Genomic DNA, 20,432 nt, shown 5'->3' with positions numbered 1-20,432 from the left:
CTATTTTGTTCAGCATAGTTAAAGGATCTAGCAACTATGTCTTTGATAATGAACTACCCCCCTCCCCCACCCACAGTTCCCAGGGGAAAGGCTGCAAGCTATGAAACTTGCTTATTGTTCACATATAGTAATGATTATTGGCAAAAGTATACAGACAATTATTTTTTTTTGGGGGGGGGATGGTGGGAGAATATTTTCATGAGGAATTTTTCATGAAATGGTCAGATTATTTAAAAAAAAACGATCAGAAATTAAATTTTTAAAAAGCAAGTTTTTTCAGCTGAAAGTAAGGAGCAACATTGAAACTTGAAAAGAATAGAAATTATTACATAAATGAGGGAGGTTGACCCCTCCTCAATACCTTGGTCTTCATGCTAAAGTTTTTGTAGAACTTAAAAAAGCGTATTGTTCTAATTAAGTGGTCCTTGTGTTTCAAGAGTCCTCAAATAATTGGAACAAAAAGTCAAACTTTAATGTAAAGAGTGAGGCATTAAGATGGGGGCTACCTCTTTCATATAGATAATAATTTCCGTTCATTTTAAGTTTTAAAGTTGCCCCTCCCTACTCTCAGTTGAAAAAAACCTGTTTTTTAATTTAAATATAAAGGAAGAATTAGGTGCAAGCAGAAACTAGCACAATTACTTTGGCTGAGAGCAATATTATTTGCATAATCAAAAAAAAAAAATTCTGACAGGAGAAAATTTAGTGTTGTTGTACTAAGTACCCTGGATATAGTTGATGTCATTATCTCCATCATGAACCATCTCAAGTGTGATTATGGTATGAATTTAGAACCACAGACCAAAGCAAGGGGCCTTCCTACTAGTGCTACCATTACTAACATAGTAACTCCTTTTAACATAGTAACTAGCATTACTAAGTTAGTAACTACATTACTAACAGACATCCCCCAGTGATTTTCACTGTTTTGAGCTTTGAGTTGATAATAGAACTTTCCAGAGTTGTTTCAGCTATATGCTGACATCCTGTTTTGCCCAGATAAGACTAGGGGGGTTTTCTAGAAATACAGGGAATTAGTTGGTGAGACTAAAGCACAAACTGCAGCCAATGAATCTAACAATGTCATTTGACATTTACAGGTAGTATACAGTACACTACTAATGAATACTAGATTAGAGAAAGGTTCTTAAAGTATCAGGGATGAAGTTCCTTGTTAGTTAAGTACTAATTTATCTTGATATGGAAGAATTTTGTTTTTGTATCTGTTTTAATGACCACGGCCCTTGGAATTTTATCAATAAATTCGATTCTATATTTTCTGTCATTATATTTTTCCAAATGTCTTGTCATACAAATTGGATGAGAAGGGTTCTTTTGATCACTCTCAAATTCTGCCATTGCCTTCTACATCCCTACAGGGTGTCAAATTAAGATTTCAAGATAGCTATCATGATCAGAACAGTCCATTTTGCGTATTTTCAGTCTGGTGTAAATCTAATTGTTCTTTGTTCATATTTTTATTTTTTAAAATTTTGAAAACTTTCTTTAGACTATGATAATCTTTATATAAGCTTGTAGGTCCCTAGAAGATGGAAGTTGAGGAAGCCATCAACAAGCTTGAGCAAACTCTTTGGACAACTAAATCTATTGTCACAAGGAAGATTAAAAAATCTGAAGAAACCTTAGTGGCTCCAAGTGACCTAGAACTAGAGTCAAGACTTGAATTGTTTTCTTCAATTGATGAGACAACCACACAAACTGAAATAATAATGAAGATTTACAAAGAGAGACTCTGCCTTTTAGCATCAGAAGAAGCAGCACTTGCAAATTTTCTGAGGGATGTTGGCAAAGCTGACAAAACAGGTATGATTACACATTCTGTGAAACCATGTCTGTACCTTAAAAGTGGCTCTGGGTTCAATTTGGGTTGATAATGCACCCTCTATCAGCATGCTACCTTTCAGTGACACTACCTTCCAGGTGTATTGTATCATTGATTTTTTTTAACGCAAATGAAAAAAAATTTGGTTTAAATAATGGCTGTTTTATCAAAAATTGTGTCTTATTATAGTGCTATCAAGAAGAGTTTATAAAAGACACGTAGAGCAGTAACTTTTAAATGAGCCATTGAATAAAAATTTCTACACTCAGTTCTTGTATGATATAGTCCCTGATATATTTCTCTGATGCTCAATCCTGATTAAACTCTTCTGATTTATTTCTCTGATGCTCAATCCTTATTGAATATACCCAAGTAAGATAAAAATAAAATACTCTAGAAACAAATTTTGGCTTTATATTTTCCATCTATTCTGTCACTTCTCTTTGTCTTGTCTCATGGTTCTATAATGCATCAGTGAATGAACAACTTGAGCAGTAGGGGCTATATCATACAAGTACTCTACACTCTTTCGATTGCCTGCTACTGTTGGTAAAAAAACAAACAAACAAAAGGGGACAGGTTACTGCTACCCATGCAAAAAAAGACATTCCTAGTCTTTCAAGTTGGGGGGCCCAAAACCTCCAGCTCAAGGTTCTTCAACCATGGTCATTTCAATGGTAAATTTATCATTTCGATCCACTGACATTTTGAGGTGTTTCAAGCTCTTATTCAAAATTTGAAAAAAAGTGTTTTTGCCATGAACTTATATTATTAAGATGAACCTATGTAATGCTTGTTATTCCTGAATTGTTTTTAAATGAAAAATGGTCTTACTTGGCAGTTTTTTTAAAACATGTTTTAAAGTTTTTGGTAACTGTGGGCTGTGGCTGGCTCTTTACTGGTGTTGCTGGAACCATGGTTTTGGTTGGTTTATGATTCGTGGTTCATGGACCTGTTATGAGCATGTCATTTTTTCAGTAGCACTACATTATGAGTGTGCTACCTACCACCAGATCTCTATGATTTTCTTAGCATTTATTAGCGAAATGCCAAGTTATCAGCAGTATTTTTTAGTCCTTTGTAGCATACTCATAAGGTAGTGCCACTGAAAAGTTGGCCCGCTCACTAATGACATACAATCTGGGGAAATTAATATTAGAGGGCAATATTGTTTATATGGAACTTCCTAATTTATAAGATACTTTAATGGTACATATTTTCTGAGTTTTAGTAGTATGTCTGTCAAGCAATCCAAACCTCAAGATCACTTTTTTAGTTAGTGATAGGTGGCACATTGCCTTATGCTGTTTTAATTTGCAATTGACGGGGGGGGGGGGGCAAATATGTCAGAATAATTGTGTTTTCACTCTGTTATCAGAAAATCATCCCCATTTTTGAAGATCTTGTTGTGTGGGCCATGCTGATAATCCTTCATCAGTTTACTAATACCGTTTTTATGTCTTTCTTGAAGATTTGTGCTATTGCTTATTGCTGCAAATAAGGTAGGAAGTGAGGTTAATAGCTGGTTTTATGCTCAATCAGGAGTTAGCAGGGTTGTATCCTAGCCTCATTTATACGGGTTACTTTGATGAATTTGTCCTAAGGAACACGGCAAATGCTGTGGGAAGTCATGGAATCCAATGTAAAGGTAAAATTCTCCTACACTTTAATTATGCAGATGACTTGGTGGTCCTAGATAAAAAATGTTAGTAAAATGAGTAACTTCTGGGAGTTTAGGGTGCAAGAATAGGGTTTAGAGTTATTATTAGGAAGGACATGTTGCTTAGACTAGGATTCAATGAAGGTGAAGAGTCTATGCTGGGTATCAAGAAGATTGATTATGTGGATAGCTTCACTTACCTTAGTAGTATTATTAGTTATGATGGTGGATCCAGTGGTTTTCAATATTCGGCTATAATTTGGTAATTGACAGACAGCCTCATATGTTTTTTATAGCTTCTTGGACCATTCAACAAGGTGTGTTACCTAAAAAATGGCTCCAAGATGTGTGGCCAATATCTTCCTTTAGCTCATGGGATTGCCCAACGTGCAATTTCAGAGGATTTGACTCTCCACGTTGTTTCTCAACACACTTTGACAAGAATAGTTTCATTCAAAAAAAAATTCTGAGAGGCTGTGCGCTTGACAAACATTGATGTCTCTGCTGTCTGAAAAAAATAATCTACATGCGGTTCCAGAGATGGCCAGAAAGGAAAATGTTACCCCACCATTTAACTTGTCTTACTGCCTGTTTACTTCCATGTAAAACGCTAATGTGAAAAGTCAAGTTATCGAGATATTATATGACAAATTACATGATTTTTGCACAGGAGGGGCCAAGGGATGCCAGAATATTGGAGTTCATCAAAGGTCCATATAAAAAGAGAACGATGGTACTTTCTAATGAATGATGAGGTTGTGGTGGTTCATATTACAATATGGACCATTCAAGGTCCATATGAAAAGAGAACGATGGTACTTCCTAATGAATGATGAGGTTCGTATATAATCATTATTTCTTTCTCTTCTTTATATGACTATAAGGCTTAAGAAATACAAACCAAAAAAAATAATGTCATGTTAGAAAAAATTTTTTCCTTGATTTAATTTTAAATTAAAAAAACTGGGAGTGTTTCTTTGGCACATCCGCATGTATATTTAGAATACCTGAGTAACTTTTTGTGGCCAATCACCATTAGTGAGCCCACAAATTTGTTGACGGTTTTACTTGCTTTATCATTGAACATAAACTAACATGAATAGCATTTGTGGAGTCTTTTTCAAAAATTGAAGGTGAATAAAATCAGGGATTCACCTTCATTGTGGCTCGCTATTTCAAAGATATTTGACAAACGCTGCTAATGGTAAGGGTGTGACGGGGAAACTTTCCCTGTTTTTGACTAAATTTTCATTTTAATTATTTGTATTTTTTTGTTCTAAAAAATAGCACATTATTTTTTGGTTTTTGTTAATTTTAGGTAAAAAGAAGGTTAGAGGGTGCAGCCACCCAAAGGACCTATGTCTTTTATGTGGTTATTAATTTTTTTTTATATAATTTAGTCATTATTTTTTGGCTGAAGTAAATAAAAATATCTGTAACGAATTTTTCGCATATGTAGCTGAAAAATAAGAAGGAAAACAGTTCTTACTAGAGTTTTTCTTTTAAACGTCTTTAATACATTTGTTAACGTGCAGACACATGGAATAATAGTTTATTCCCTTAAATTTACTGTGTATAATAGTTTATTACCAAGGAAATTACCTATGAGTTTATTACCAATATTAATAGTTTATTACTAAGGAGTTTATTACCGATATTCATTGTTTATTACCAAGGGAAGTACCGAGGAGTTTATTACCAATATTAATAGTTTATTACCAAGGGACTCGGGTGTTTCAAAAACTAGCTTGTAGCCGAACGAATGTAGCTTTTACCTTTCGGTAATAGGGCCTAGGTCTGAATAAGGCAGCCTTGGTGAGTCCTGACGTTTATCGCCCTTTTCAGGTGCTGGGAAAGTCATGGGCACTGCTGCCAAAGCTATGGCACAGGTTGCCCAGCAAAGAGCTGCCTTGAGGCATCCCATTATGAGGCTTCATCAGGAAGTAGTCACATTTAGGAAACGAGCCATAGCTGATTCTGCAAAAACAGTTGCAATATGTGAAAAAAAGAGAGACGATTATAAAGGTAAAGTAATTGTCTGGATATATTTTAATGGGATTTTTCCAAAGTTTCCTTTTTTTTTGGGGGGGGAGGCTTGTAAGTTGTTGTTTAATCATATTTTTACTAATCTGTTTCTAAAGAAATATGCATGAATAATAACATCTGAAGGATTTTGAAAAATTTTAATGAGATGACAGTAATTTGAGCACCGTAATCAGGAACGACCTATTATGCACTTCCCTAAAATGATGAAAACACTTTTATTTTCGTTATCAGAAATCTAAACGTTGGGTTTTTAAGAACTATTGAATCCCAAAGAATTCCCAAAAAATTGTTGAGCGTTTTGATAGCCGCATCTATATCTTGTTTTATTTACCTATGTCAGCTGGAAGAAGGAATTTAATAAAAATGCTGATTTTTTTTCTATTTTTATATTTGTCGTACCTGGCCTCTCTTCCTCTCTCTATCCTTTTCTCTCTCTTTCTCTTTGCATAATGATTCATTCTTTTCTTTGTTTGACCTACAGTGAGTATTTCAATAGCGCCTTGTGTATCTAATTTTTATTTATCTACATTAGCCTATAAAATTCAAAAGATGTGCTATATTTCCTCAGTATGAATATTTTTTTCATACCTGGCTTCTCCCCTTCTTTCCTTGTCCCTTTCTTGACCCATTGTTTCGTTTTTCTCTTCTTTTTTTTCTTTAGACTTACATTGAGCAAGTTATTGGCGCCCTTTATATCTTATTATATTTACCTAAGTTAGTTGACAAAATAAATTTTCCGTTAGATACACTAGATCTTCTCTATTTAAAATTTTTGTTACTGGTTTCTCTCTCTCGTTCTTTCTGTCTTTATGTCTCCACCCCCCTTTATTTTTTCATCTTTCACTCTTGTTTTCTCTCACGCGAAGTATTAAATTAAGCAATAAGAGTATATTATATCTTTTATATAGCTGTAAGCAAATAGAAAAGTTTCTTATAGGCTTTTATACCTTGTACTTACATCTGAATAATTTCTGAGAAAAACGCAAAAGTTTTTAACTTTTTTTAAGTTTTTAAGTTTTTAGTTTTAAAATTTTCAAGTTTTAAGTTTTTAACTTTAAGTTTTATTTCTAACTAAATTTTTAACTTTTTTTAAGTTTTCAAAGCTGCTTCTGATACCAAAAAAAATCCGTCGTATTTTTTAAATATATGAAAATGTAGATACTAGGTTTTGTTAGTGTTTTCCTAGCAAGGTCAACATGAAATTTAACTGATAAAACCTACATCTAAGCTTGTTTTCATTAAAAAAAAAATGTTAGCAGTACTCTAGCGCCTGCTAACATACCAAGTTTAGACGAATATGCATATTTGGACTTCTATTTTTCTTCATATGGGCTATCTGCATCTATTGTCTATTAGTCTATTCGTCTTCGTCTATTGGAACAGATGTGACCAGAAGGTTTTTCCAAAATTGGCAAAAATTGCTAAGTATCATTGGGCATAATTTCTCTACGATGATGTCCTTTTTTTCGAAAATGCCTCTTGGTGTTGAATCTGACTCAGGTATTTTTCCTGTTGTTGAATGGCTTTTGAAGAAAGCCAGAAATCTCAACTTTATTGTTCTCAAAGCTTGTGCGATAAAACGGATGTCGGGATCCTTGACGGAACTCAGCTTCAACAATGTCTTTCAAGTAAGGCAGCTTGACCTTCTTTGTGCTAGCTCGGTTTTTAGAGGTCCAATTTCGGAAGGAACTGTCCATTGTGATAGCAGTTACTCCTTTCAATGACCCACTGACACGTGTCAAAAAGCAGCAAAATCATGTATTTTTCCCATTTTTTCATCTTTACCTCAATGTTGCCGTGAATTCCGTCAGCGGGATGATGAGTGTGTCTTTTTGTAAGGTACCTGAGAATGATGTACTCTGGCTCGAAATCTTGGTGGACTATTTGTACAAGGGCTGTGTATAATACCCAGTTCTTATTCTGACCTGAACAATTATCCATCCAGAGTATGAATTCTCTAACTTCTCTTTCACTTGTTGCAGTGATTACTGAATAGAGAGTCAACAATGTTCTCAGCCCCCCTGCCTCTTAGTACCCCATGTCACAGAACACAGAAAGAGTTTCCTAACCCAAAAGATCCTGGAGTTTCGGATGTACCTTTACAAATGTCTCGTTGAAAACTACCAAACGACTAATAAAAATGGACTCTTTATTTTCGGGCAATTCTGGAAGCAAGATCACCTTCTGGAGGTCCACTGCTTAAACTCTTGTATAGGGACTCCAGTTTTCGCTTGTTTCTTCCTGATACTTGTGGGTAGCTTTCCTAGCCATATATATGTGCAGCTACCATTCATATTTCCAAGAACTGTCGAGTTCCTGATCAGGTAACTCTTCATCATCCACCTCAATATCATTGGTTTTTTTTTAATATCGCTCACATGTCGGACAAGTATCAGATACTGGTATTTTCAAAGAAATATTCATGGTTTTTCAGAATTCACCTGCATACTTCAACTGAGATATGAACGTCAGTGTGTTTTTGTAAGAAATCATCGAACATGAACTGGATACTCAACGAAGAAGGTAAGCATTTACATTTGGTAAATTTTTTCTTCGGTAGTGTGGGGTACATGGCTTGAAGCTGTTGATATGTGAAATAATCTTTTATTTGATTTCTAATGATATCTTGTGCCAAGGTGCTTTTTTTTCCACCGTTTTCACAGAGATTCTGACCGACAATTCCGTTTTTTATTTTCTTACACAATTCGGTAATAAGTGCATCAGCTCTTAAGCCAAGGGTGTTTTGAAATGTTTTCTTGTATACTGGAATTTTTGTTTAGAGGTATGCCACAGCCTTTGGAAGAAAATAAAGCCTCGATTCATTTTGTTAAATGTGAAGTCTTGGTGGCAATGACTTGGTGAAGTCATTGTTAAATGTGAGGTTTCTGTGAAGTCTTTGCAGCGCGGTTGTTTTTGTCATGTTCGGTGTTTGATGGGAGTCGATTTTACACATACTGTAAGCCACTTGAGCCTCGACTCAAGGTTCTTCCCAAAGGCTGTTTCAGATTGCAAATCGATTTTCTTTTGTAAGTCCTTTGCTTTGCTTCTTACATAATGGTTCACAAGAAGTTAAATCGTTTAACGGGTGTTTCAACTTGTCTCGTGTTATCGTTTCTTCTCCACCTTTGGCTCTTTCTCGTCCAGGATGTGACTTTATGCTAAATTGTCCATGTGCAGTTTCCTTGCCTATCATGTTTTGAACATTCGGTGAAGGACAGATTAAGGAGTTCGTGTGGTAGGTCAGGAGCAGCTGGTGCAATCGCTTGCACACTGTTTAGTAGAGCAACAATCTCATCAAATATCTCCACATCTACCTCATCCAAAACATGAAGTTGCATCAAATGTAAACTTTCAGTATAGTCGCCATCATTATCGGTGCCCAGTATCACTGGAATTTCGTTTTTGTTATCGACCAAATTGGAATGCATAGCAGATGATAATGTACAGGGAGATTGGACTTGTTCGTAAGGTAACGGTCTGCAACAGAAAATGAAATTGTGATTCGTTAAACATTAGGTTACCTGATACACTCTATGCTATGCAATATAACCAATCGCTGCAGCCTAGTAAAGAGCAAACCTTGGCCCATAGCAATCAAAAATTAAAGATTCTAAAAATAGTAATTAGTGCTAAAAAGTCCTTTTTCTATAACAATTCAGGAATAGTAATTGTTTCTCAGGTTAACCTCAAATATAAATTTTTATGACGAAAACAAATTTAGTGGATTTTTTAAAGTGTCTGTAACCCCTCAAAAGTGTGTCAGATTGAAATAAAAAGTATACCTCTGAAATCATCATGGCCAAAAATCCTTTTATTCTTTTAGCATAACACTAGTCAATTTTACATATAGTTATATGGAATGGGTTGAGGGGTTATACTTTTGGTTGGTTTTAAGTTTCAACTTCGCTCTTTACTTTCAACACACACAAAAATGGATAAATCTATACATTCACGGATTATACCCCCGCCTCCCTAATGTGCAAATATATATCCAGAATTGCATCCTGATACCAAATATAACGTTCATTTGTGTCGTTACGAACTTTACCTCCAGCTCTAAATATATTCAAACAAGGGTATATATTTGTACATTAGGGGGGTGAGGGTAAAGTTCATTTGCGACACAAATGAATGTTGTATTTGGTTTCGGGATGCAGCTCTGGGTATAGATTTACACAATAGGGAGGTGGGGTATATATTCAGTTAATGTATAGGTTTATCCATTTTTTTGTGTTGAAAGCAAAGAGGGAAGTTGAAACTGATTTTTTCTCATAAGCTGTCAAACAAAAAAAGATGACAGATAGTATTTTGAAGATCCGAATCTTGGTATCTTTTTGATTATCTGGAAAGTATGTTTAGACAAGGTTTAAGTACTGAAATTAATAAAAAAAAAAAAAAAATAAATAAAAGGCAAATACGTCGAATAACATTGTGTATTCAAGTTGTATCTGTTTCTCTACAGATTCTATGGCTGATGTCTAGAGAAACATACCAATATAGGCCTACCCAGCCTGCACCGTACTTATGGTCACACCTGGTAATGAAACGGATAAAATAGTCTCACCTTTTATGTTCCAACTCAAGCTGTTCTTTTGCTTTCGCTTTACCATGAGATACCATCGATAGTGTTGTATGCATTTTTGCAATTTATGCATAAACAATGAAGTGATGATGCTGATGCTATAGCGCTGCAGCTGCTGATGGTTTTTTGCTGGTAAAGCGTAATTTGTCAAATACTAGGTTTTTGTGAAAATTTCGATTTCTAGTATGTACGTACTAGGAATGACACGACAATAAAGCTGAGGTCATGTGTAGATACTAGGTAAAATAAACGAAATTAAGCATCGGAGAATTATTTCGTTTGCACCTTTTCATTCCTCGTGGTCTAATTGGTCGGAATCCATTTTTAACTGCAATTCGACTTTTTTGTAGATACTATATTTTGTCAGAAGAAAGCCGCTTTAATGCAAATGGCGAACGTCTTTCGAAACTCGGATCCTGGTGCCACCCGTAAGGGGCAGAAAAATATATTCTTATTCATATATTTACTCTTGGTATGGATGAAGCTCGTAGCAAATTTTACTTCTAGGCTCTTTAATGTGGATGGCGAATGTTTCTCAATCTTTGGATCCTGATTCTGTCCATCAGGGGCCAAAGAAAAATTTGTATTCATATATTTATTTTTGGTATGGCTGGAAACTCATAGCAAATTTTACTTCTAGGCTCTTTAATGTGGATGGCGAATGTCTCCCAAACTTTGGATCCTGATGCCACCCGTCAAATGATGAAGTTTAGAAAAGTTCAAGGACAAGTAAAAGATTCTAAAAAAACCTATGACGGAATGAAGCTTATTGCCATACAGAAAATTGATCTTCTCGCTGCTGCTCGAAGTAACCTTTTTTCTCACAGTATTGCCAACTATCAGAAAATGTTCATAGAATTTTTGACAAGTTCTAGCCAATGCTTAGAAACAGCAGCGGAAAGACTTAAAGAACCGGTTAAGTTCCGGTTTTCGGTTTTAAAAGAGTTAGGCACCCTTGAGAGTCTCAATGAAGAACGGGTTGAAGGATCATCAAATGATAAATTGCTTTTTGACTTCGATTACAGCGACCAAAAACCTAGTGATGAAAGTACCAGATCTATTGATGAAGGTGATGGTGACCTTATTGATACCAGTCAGCTCTTAGCTGAACTAAATGATGCTCTTGATGGTTTTAAGGCTGTTGAACCGGAAACAACTGATTTACTTGATTTAGGTCTAAGTCAAATTGGACAAAGCGTAAACAAAAATCTCGTAGAGGCTGATTTTGATTTCGCTGACATCTACTCTCCATTAGTGATAGATGGCCTAGCAAATGATTTGTCCCAAATGTTAGATTTGAAAAGTGCTCCTGAAGTTTATGGCTCTTCAAGCGTTAAAAAGCAAGAAATTAATCCAACACAGAAGACAGAGACCAAGAGTCATGTAAAATGGTTTGACCTGTTTTCCGAGTTAGATCCACTTGCAAAGCGTACAAATGGTCTTGGTGACTGTTGAATGAGTATTATGTGCTATTGCCTCCTCTGACTGTGGTGATTGAAAAAGCATAATCTTGCATTTTGTAATTTTTACAGGCAAATGAAAAAGCGGAAAAATTTATTTTGGGGTTTTAATTTGTTGTTGACGAATAATTGTTTGTGCAACAAGGTGTTCAGGATAAGAGATATAGAATTTTGCTGTCAAATAATAGAAATTGTAACTATTTATAAAAATGCAGCAATGTGAAAAACCGTCCTTTCTCTTAAATTTTATATTAGAATGAAATGCATAATCCATTTTGATTTTTTCAGTTGTTGTTGATGGAATTGTTTGGACGATGACTATGTAACATTCAAGATGAAATAAATACAATTTTGATATCTTAAACTCAAAATTCCAATTATTTATGCGTTTTAAAAAAGGAAAAATAAGATCTTTTGATAGAATAGATGTAACGTATTTTTTAGACTGCTTATAGTCTCAAATTCCAAAGTAGGTAGAGAAACGCGGATCACACCAATCGATCGAAATATTTTGTTTCCCGGGGGGTGGGGGTATATACCATTTTGTTGAATAATGCCAGCTACCACCTTTTAAACTACTGCAGTCGTGTTGGTGTTTTGCCTTAGTCATTGATGCGATGAAATTGACAAAGAAGAATTGTTTATTTTTCATAGATGGACAAAATGATTAATGTCGGATTTGGGGAAACTAAAATTCCTTTATGTTTGCGTATCTGGATTTGAATGTTATTACTGAAATTATCATTTTGCCTCGCATGTATTGACAAGGCGATAGTGATTTGTCAGTTAATACTGGTGAAGGGATTATTAAATTGCAAATAGCCTTTAGAGTACTAATATAATACAAAATGACTTTTCTTATTTGTTCTAGTACACCAACATATTGTGATTTCATCATTCCACTATTTATTTATTTTTATATATATTCCTGTGTTCGTTTTGTTTTTGTTCGGCTTTCTAGTCAGTTTTGCTTGTAATGGTGCTACATTAAACAAAAAACAACAAATGTTTAGTTTGAAGTATAGTAAAAATTAAAACCATATGCTTTGTCGCTCGAATTCTCAATTTTGTTTATTGGTTGACCAAGCCAACAAGCCCATCTATGGTCTTCTATTGCATACTATTATAAAATTCCATTTTTATAGTTTATCTTTTGTTTTTTCAATGTATGATTTATTTTGCTAGTCATTCCACATTTGATCTGCATTTTCTCCTGTTATATATATATATATATATATATTCTCTTGTTTTAGTTTACTTTGGAACGGTTTTCTAGTCACTTGTTTGCATTGATGCCACATGTCAGAAAAATAAGAATACATTGTTTGGTTTGAGTTTTATTAATTATAAAAGCACCGTTTTTTTGTCACTCAAATTTTCAATTTTGCCAATTGGTTGACCAAGTCAACAAGCCTTTTTGTGGTGTTCTAGTACATTCGATTATAGAATTCCAATTTTATTATTTTTATTTTCTGATTTTCTAATTTGTGATTTATTTTGCTAGTCATTCTACTTCTGATCTGAATATTATTTTATTGTATTATAAAATTATTAGTCAGACTTGTGTGGATGTATCTACTATATCTTTGTTTCATTAAATCTTTATATCAGTATTTTCTTACTACTTAGTTTAGAATGTTTGAATATCTGTGATATTTTTTTTTTCATTTAAGGTGTGACCTGGTACCCTTGCTCTTATTTGGGCTGGATATTGCCCTAGACCATAAATGTACAAGTGCCAGCACAAAAAGTCCAGAGTTTTTTGGAGAGCAAGACATTCTGCATGGAAAATAGGGGTATCATTTGAGCAGGGGAGTCGTTTGGGAGGGGTAGTTTCTCCTAATAATTTGGGGGAAAAATTATCATATAGCCAATGCCCCTTGACTATGCCGGTATGGACCCGTGTGCCCGTCCCCTCCCCCCAATAAAAATGCTGGAGCTACACTCCTACATCTGAGACTTATTCACGTCAGTAAATAGTTCCAGTAGCAATCAACACTAAAAAAGGCACTTTAATACAAGTTTGTATATAAAAAAAATTGGCGAAGTTGGAGTCAATTTTTCCAAATCAAGTGAAAATAGAAAAATGAGACATATAGTAACAAAAAAGGTAAAGATACACTAAAAAAACTGACCGTTTCTCCGGACGCTTGAATTATGTAGGCTTATCTTAGTTTTGACAAGATTCTTGGAGAAACCAAATTTAGGTTGGATGGGCAAAATGAGTTCTGGGAAGGCAGTTGCTCCCGCCCCATAGTAAGTTACGTTCCTGTTGGTTTCATACTATTGGAAGTTAAGGGAGTGGACAGTAATTACACGAAGACAAGAGTCCCCAACGTGACAGTAGAAATTGCAGGTCAGTAGAAGTGAGCTATATTTTCTAAATCCACTTTCGGTATTTCCTATAAATCGGTTAGGTTTGGGAAGAGAGTTTTGCGTGAGTCCTTAATTTATGGTGAGGGGTCGCACCTACATTCACCCTCGAGAGGACACGCGAAAGTGATATTTTTTGCCATTTTGTGGCCCCAAAGTACGAGTTTGCGACATGAAGGGCCAATCGATTGAAAATTCCAAGCTAGTCAATCGATTTAGAAATATGGAACAATTATGATTTGAGCTTCCCACTTGCGGTTCTTTTGAGGCCTTAGCTGACTTGGCTCATGAAATTGGCTCATATTTCTTGAAGAAGAGACGAAACCCTAATTTTTGATTTGTGTATTTTTAGGGCAGAAATCTGAAATTCAACACTTAGTCTGTTATCAATGGCTAAAACCACAACAAATAAACACGCATCCTTGATCTTTAAAAAAATGCAAAATTCCCCATTTTTGTAGAGAGGAGTTTGAAACCTGTACACTAGGTTTCTCCTTCATGCTTAAATCTGATGGTGTGATTTTCTCTAATGTCTAATTTTTTGTCACAAAATTATAAAAATAAACGTTTTCTACGATTCAAATGTATACCATTCAGTCAGGGAGACCTAGTTTTGCCTCAAAAAACTGAACCGTCCCCATGAACATTTCACAAAAACAGCTCAGTTGTCCTAAAATTGCTAGGTACCTCCCCGTTTCAGAAACGAGCTGATCAGAAACGGGAAGTTACTTCCCGTTCTCTCCCCGGGATCTTATTTTTCAGAAGCAAAACGAATTTTTAGGGCTAGAGAACAGTAAGCTTTAAAGTACAAAAGCTGTTTAATCATTTTTTTTCTCAGTTAATCAATTAATAAGTCGAAAGAATTGCTTTTTTTTTATGGTGATTCCAAATACTTAAAATTTTCGAACAACAAAATTCAGAGCTACGAGAATGAGAAAAATTGTGTACCTTCTCCCTGTCCCTATCTCTAACTTCGCTTATATAGATATACTGAATCACAATTGACTCCTAATCATTATGTGATTCTGCATAGGCCATTTAATATTAATCATTTCGGAAAATTGACACTTAATAATTTTCTTGCCCAAAAACAGACCTAGACACTTTGGAACGAGACAGTACTTCAGATCCAGACACTGAGAAACGGTCACTGCCTTGGAAAAATTTGTTTAAAGCTTTAATTTTGTAAATAATACTTTTTTGGCGAACCAAAATTTTCTCTGATTTTTCGTGCAGTGGTGTTCCATGGTCTCATGTAAACTGCAGGTTCGTAAAAAAAAATTTTTTTGACCCAATTTTGGTGGGACCATTCCCCTATTTAATTTTTTAATTTTCATTTTCAAATGCAGATATTTTTGCCTCTTATGTTTGGAGTACTTTATTTTGTCACCTTCACCAATGCTCATTTTAAGATCCCCTCTCGTCGTCAGAATTTCCTAGCTGTGTCCTCGACCAAATTAAGTAAACTGTTCTGAAAAGGAAAAAGAAAAATCACTTTTAAGACTGAGTTCAAAAATCTCTTGATTAGAATCTTATTAAAATAACACAAGAGAGGGAAATTTTCAAGTCACGTTTAGGAGGGAGTTCCACCGCCTTAGATTATTCGTTCTAAAAGACCAGAAATCGGTACTTAATTGTATTTGAACGGCGAGGTGCTTTTCAGGATATGGTGACTCAATAATTTGCATGGTTGAGTTTTGTTTTGTCTAAAGTGTGGAATGCAAAAAACAGCTTTTTTAGATATTATTTGAGGCCGGAGGTCTTTGCGTAAGCCCTCGAAAACATGTACCAGTTTAAAGATATATTAAACAGTAGAATTTCGTTCAAATAAATCCAAAGATACTTAGTTTTAGCTTAATCGGAAAAACTTTTAAGTAAAATGAACAACAGTCTAATTGTGTTGCGAGAGCAACACTTCGGTTTTGTCCCGTTTTCTTTTTTTTGCGTATGCCGCAGATCTCAGCTTATTCCTGGAAACTGGTAAGGGTCTAACCTGCGCGTTTTTTACGGAAAGTGTGGACCTCAGGCCGGATTAATGAATATGACATTACATTTTGAAAGCTCCGCAGAACTCTTGCCTGGGGCCAAAAAGGATGGTTTTTGCTTGTCCACGAGCCAGAGCCCATGTTGTGCGAAGTGAAGTGGAGTTATATAGCCTATGTCAAAGAGGAGTATCTGAAGTTGTGCAGCGAAGCTTTCGTTTCATCAAACCATGTTTCTGCTTTCGAGTGGAAAGCTCCGTTCTAGCAGGCAGGCACCACTTCAAATTGAAGATGGACTAAAATCTAAAGTGTTAAATATATGCGGCAGTTACCCGGCCCCACAGCCAGTATCTTCTTTGAGTGATAAATACAAAAATTTACAGAAGCAAAAATGTGGCATATTCCCACGGGTCCGAAAGTGCTGCCATCTATTGTTTCTACCCGTGATTTCATGATTTCATGATTTCTTCTCGTGATTTCAGCTGAGTTTATCATTTGGTTTTTCGGACTTGGGATTGCGGTAGAGAAATGGTATCAGATGTGCCTAATAAACTTTAAAAGTTCTCTCATTGCTAAAGAAATTGGAGCTTATCCTTTGCTCCTTTCTAAGTGGTGACGTTAGAAAGTTGGCCTACTGCAAAAAAAAAATCAACTTTTGAACTAAGACAGATGGAATTTTTTTTTGACGGCAGTCGATAGCTCTGGATGAGCTGATCAAAGTATATGACATCCATTTTTTGGTACAAAAATTCCTTCATGAGGTATAACAGTTTGAAAGTTTCAAGGGGTTGACAGCTTCAGTAGTAGGGTACACACTGAAAATAAATCCAGGCCGATACAAATTGTGAGACATATAGAGGACTTGTAAGCAACAGTCGGCTGATAGGTAATAATCACCTTCGGCAATGAGGGATTAGTAACTTTTGCTAGTTGGTGTTTCTATTATTTGTTTCCAGTGTATTTGATGGTAAAGCCAATTTGATTCCAGTGGTAAGACACGTAGGGGACTTGTAAGTAATAATCTGCTGTTAGGCTACAGTCAGCTTCAGTGATGAGGGGTTTGCAATTATGCTAGTTGGTATACCCATTTATTTGTTTCCGGTGAACTTGATGCCTATCACGGGAGAGGGACTTACAAGTAAGAATCGGTTCACTTTGGGCGAGAAACGGCTGTTAGCTCATAATCATCTTCGGCAATGAGGGGTTTGCCACTTTTGCTAGTTGGTGTACCTATTATTTGTTTCTGGTGTATTTGATGGTTAAACCAATTTGGTTCCAGGTAAGACATGTAGGGGACTTGTAAGTAATAATTGGCTGTTGGGTTACAATCATACAGCGATGAGGGGTTTGCAACTTTTTCTAGTTGGTGTACCCATTTATTTGTTTCCGGTGAACTTGATGTCTATTACGGGAGAGGGACTTGTAAGTAAGAAATTGTTAACTTCGGGCTAGAAATTTGTGCAAATTGGTGCACATTGTATTCGATCTCTTTAAATCTGACAGAATTAAGTGTTTACGCAACCGGTACAAACGATAACGCAAAACAATGAGGTAGTTTCGTAATAATTAGTGTCATCTATGGTATTTTAATCCTGAAAAGCTACGGATAGTTTATAATACCAACTAGGTTATATAAGATATTGTTCCAAGTTTTCATCCGTCACGATATCTACGATTGAAAAGGATTAAGTTCAATTGTCTGCAAAGTCAATTTAGTCCCTTCTTTCGATATTATTTTGTAGTTGTTGTTTTTTCAACCCTGAGGAATACCCTTTGGTCATGTGATAACTGATTGCGTTCTTGTCTGAACAGCCCGTTTTGAAAACTTCGATAGGCTGACAACTTCATCATTTAACCGATAGTGAAGAAACAAGCACAAACGAGAATGTAAAACAATGAGATAGTTTCGTAATAATTAATAGGATGTCATCTATGGTATTTTGATCCTGAAAAGTTAGGGATAGCATTATAATACCAACTAGATTATATAAGATATTGTTACGAGTTTTCATCCGTCACGATGTCTACGATTGAAAAGGATAAAGTTCAACAGGCTGCAAAGTCAATTTAGTCCCTTCTTTCGATACCATTTTGCTGTGTTTTTTTTCAACGCTGAGGAATAGCCTTTGATCATGATATTACTGATAGATATCGAAGGAACAAAACGAAAGTATTGCTCTCGCAACACTTTAGTCGGCGAAGCTGGACAAAGGTTGCTGCAACACTTCACGTTGCCCGGGCTTTCGATATTAGTCTTGTTTACATTGACATTGGCAGTCTACTTGAACAATGAATCAAGTGTAGAAAAATCAGTTTGATACTCTTGTTTAATATTGCTTAGCCTGGGATGATAGTTCTGTAAAAAGTGTCTGTACTATTTAAATGGAAAGAGGAGCTTTACTTCCTCAGAAAATGGACACCGACATCACCGTCTCTACAAAAGCACCGACTCTCTTCTAGAATAGCAAAAGCAGCGTATTCTAGAAAGCACCGTCTCTACAAAAGCACTGACCCTCATCTAGAATGACAATTAAATATTAAAAAATAAATCAATATGTTTAGCTTTTGATAGAGCTTTGGTTCAGATTTAAATATTTTAGGATATTACAAAGTAAATTAAATGTTCACCGGCAGAGGCACTGGGATTGATCGTAAACGTTCTCGCAGCTCGCGTTCTGGAGATGCATTTTAACCTGAATGTACTGACCTGAGAGCTTACGAAGGCTCTTGTATGTTGCTCCTATGTCCTTATTCTTGGTGGCCTTTTGAAGCTCGCATGCTGTGCTGTCAATTAAAGTCTTGTTGTTTTTGTGCAGCCTGGTGTTGCGCTCTTTATTTAATTGCCTAGCCTGTATCCTGTCGTCGCGCCGCAAAGATGTACTTCACGTCTGCGATCAATGATGGCGAGGGACTCGTTGCTAATCCAGTCTTTTCTTACTCTTCTTCATTCAAGCAACGCTAGTTGCAGCTGCAAAAACCTTCTCTTTGAAGAACTTCCACACACCTTCACTACCGTTGTACTGCTCAAAGACCTCAAATACTTTTGTTATCTCCACCTGGTATCGCTCAGCCAGAGCACGGTCCTTAGGGATGCAGTAGGTGTCAATTTTTCGAGATAAGTGGCTGTTATTTGTTGATTTGAGGCAAAGCCAATTTTGCTTGCAAACAGCCGACGGTTGGTGTCCGCGAGTTCAGCCTCTCGTTAAGTGTGACAATTCTACATAAACGACAGTCATCGCTGGCGTATGTTGTTGTAGTCAAGCATCTTCTTTGTTGATCAGCCATTGCTATACCAGGTAACTTGGCTATGTTGGATCTGTGGAACAACGTTCGTTTTTGCAATGTTAAGAGTGTGGGCCAGACAGCATTTCAGCATTCTCTCTCCATTGTCGTTTAAGCTATACACTGTTACAGCCCAACTGCAAAATCCCGCATGTCAGACTCATTTGAAATGCTAGCATTCATATCATCTAGGAGGAAAAGGTAGTAATGGAGAAGTAATGACGAGCTCAGAGCAATAGGGTGTTGAACTCACCCTTACTTTCTTCCTCGGCTTCATTTGTGGGGGCGTAACAGATAATAGTGTTGATTTTTCCATGTTTCCCATCGAGCCTTTCTGTACGGATCCTCGGCGATAAGGGTGAGAATGACAGGAGGGCTTTGCGTGCAGCACTGTCCAGTATAAGGCCAACGCTTCCTCCTCTCTTGCTGCCATCAGACCAGAGTTGTGTGCGGCCTTGGCCAATGTTCTCTCCGCCACTACCAGGGATGTGTTTCAGTGAATCCAGCTACTGTCCTTTATATATTTTTTTAAAGTTATTTGGCTAAAAGAAGCTTGGTTTTGTGTCAGGACGTTCTAGGTGGCCACATTAATGCCACCTTTGTCAACAGTGTTTAGAGGAGGTCATTTTTGGGAAGTCTGGGGCTAACAAGGGGTTTGAGATGATATATTCGAGACTGAATTTTCGGATTCATTTGTAGCAATAGCAGTTTCAGGAGGAGGACTGCCAAACAACTGTCGCTAAGTGCCTTGGGCTCTCTGCTGGCCAGCCGGATCTCCAGAGGCATGTGCAGGTTGTTCTTCATGTGCCACTTTGAAAAGGACCTAAGTCCAGACGAGTACCATTGCCTCCAAATTTTCAACTGAAAGACAACTGATAGGCCTACGCAAAGATAATACATTCTTCCTAAACTGAAGTCACTGGTTTTTCAGCCTACATGTTTTTATAGTTACTGGTTTTTACTGATTATTTTATTTTATTTTTCCTTCTTTTCTTCTCTTTTTAGCTTTCAGGTCCATTTTACTGTTTTCTGAATGTTAATAAATTAAATAAGAAGTGTTGGAAGTGAAAATAAAAAAGTGACATTAATATTAAATTATTTCGATAGTATCATGCATATAATGGAAAACACAAAATCGCAAAGAAAAGAAGAACGAGGACAATAAACAGCCACTGAAAATAGAAAATTATGCAAATATTTCGGT

The 20,432-nt window shown here is 36.0% G+C and overlaps 1 protein-coding gene across 4 annotated transcripts in view; it reads left to right on the top strand.

The window, feature by feature from the left end:
- LOC136028764 (islet cell autoantigen 1-like) overlaps positions 1–20,432 on the top strand; it is a 50,494-nt gene that overhangs the window by 7,313 nt on the left and 22,749 nt on the right. For 2 of the 4 annotated variants that reach the window (XM_065706665.1, XM_065706661.1), the window contains exons 2-4: positions 1,540–1,824; positions 5,349–5,528; positions 10,772–12,148. The exons of 1 other annotated variant lie outside the window; for it this stretch is intronic. In XM_065706665.1, the coding sequence (XP_065562737.1) occupies positions 1,551–1,824; positions 5,349–5,528; positions 10,772–11,586 (1,269 nt within the window). In that variant the 5' untranslated portion in view covers positions 1,540–1,550 and the 3' untranslated portion in view covers positions 11,587–12,148. Of the gene's footprint in view, positions 1–1,532; positions 1,825–5,348; positions 5,529–10,771; positions 12,149–20,432 lie in introns of those variants that run through there. One more of the 4 variants, XM_065706662.1, reaches the window with a different exon arrangement.

The sequence above is a fragment of the Artemia franciscana genome, chromosome 7 (genome assembly GCF_032884065.1).
Source record: "Artemia franciscana chromosome 7, ASM3288406v1, whole genome shotgun sequence".
Classification (NCBI taxonomy): domain Eukaryota; kingdom Metazoa; phylum Arthropoda; class Branchiopoda; order Anostraca; family Artemiidae; genus Artemia; species Artemia franciscana.
The sequence above is the reverse complement of the archived record's forward strand: the minus strand, read 5'-3'. Positions and strand labels throughout refer to the sequence as shown.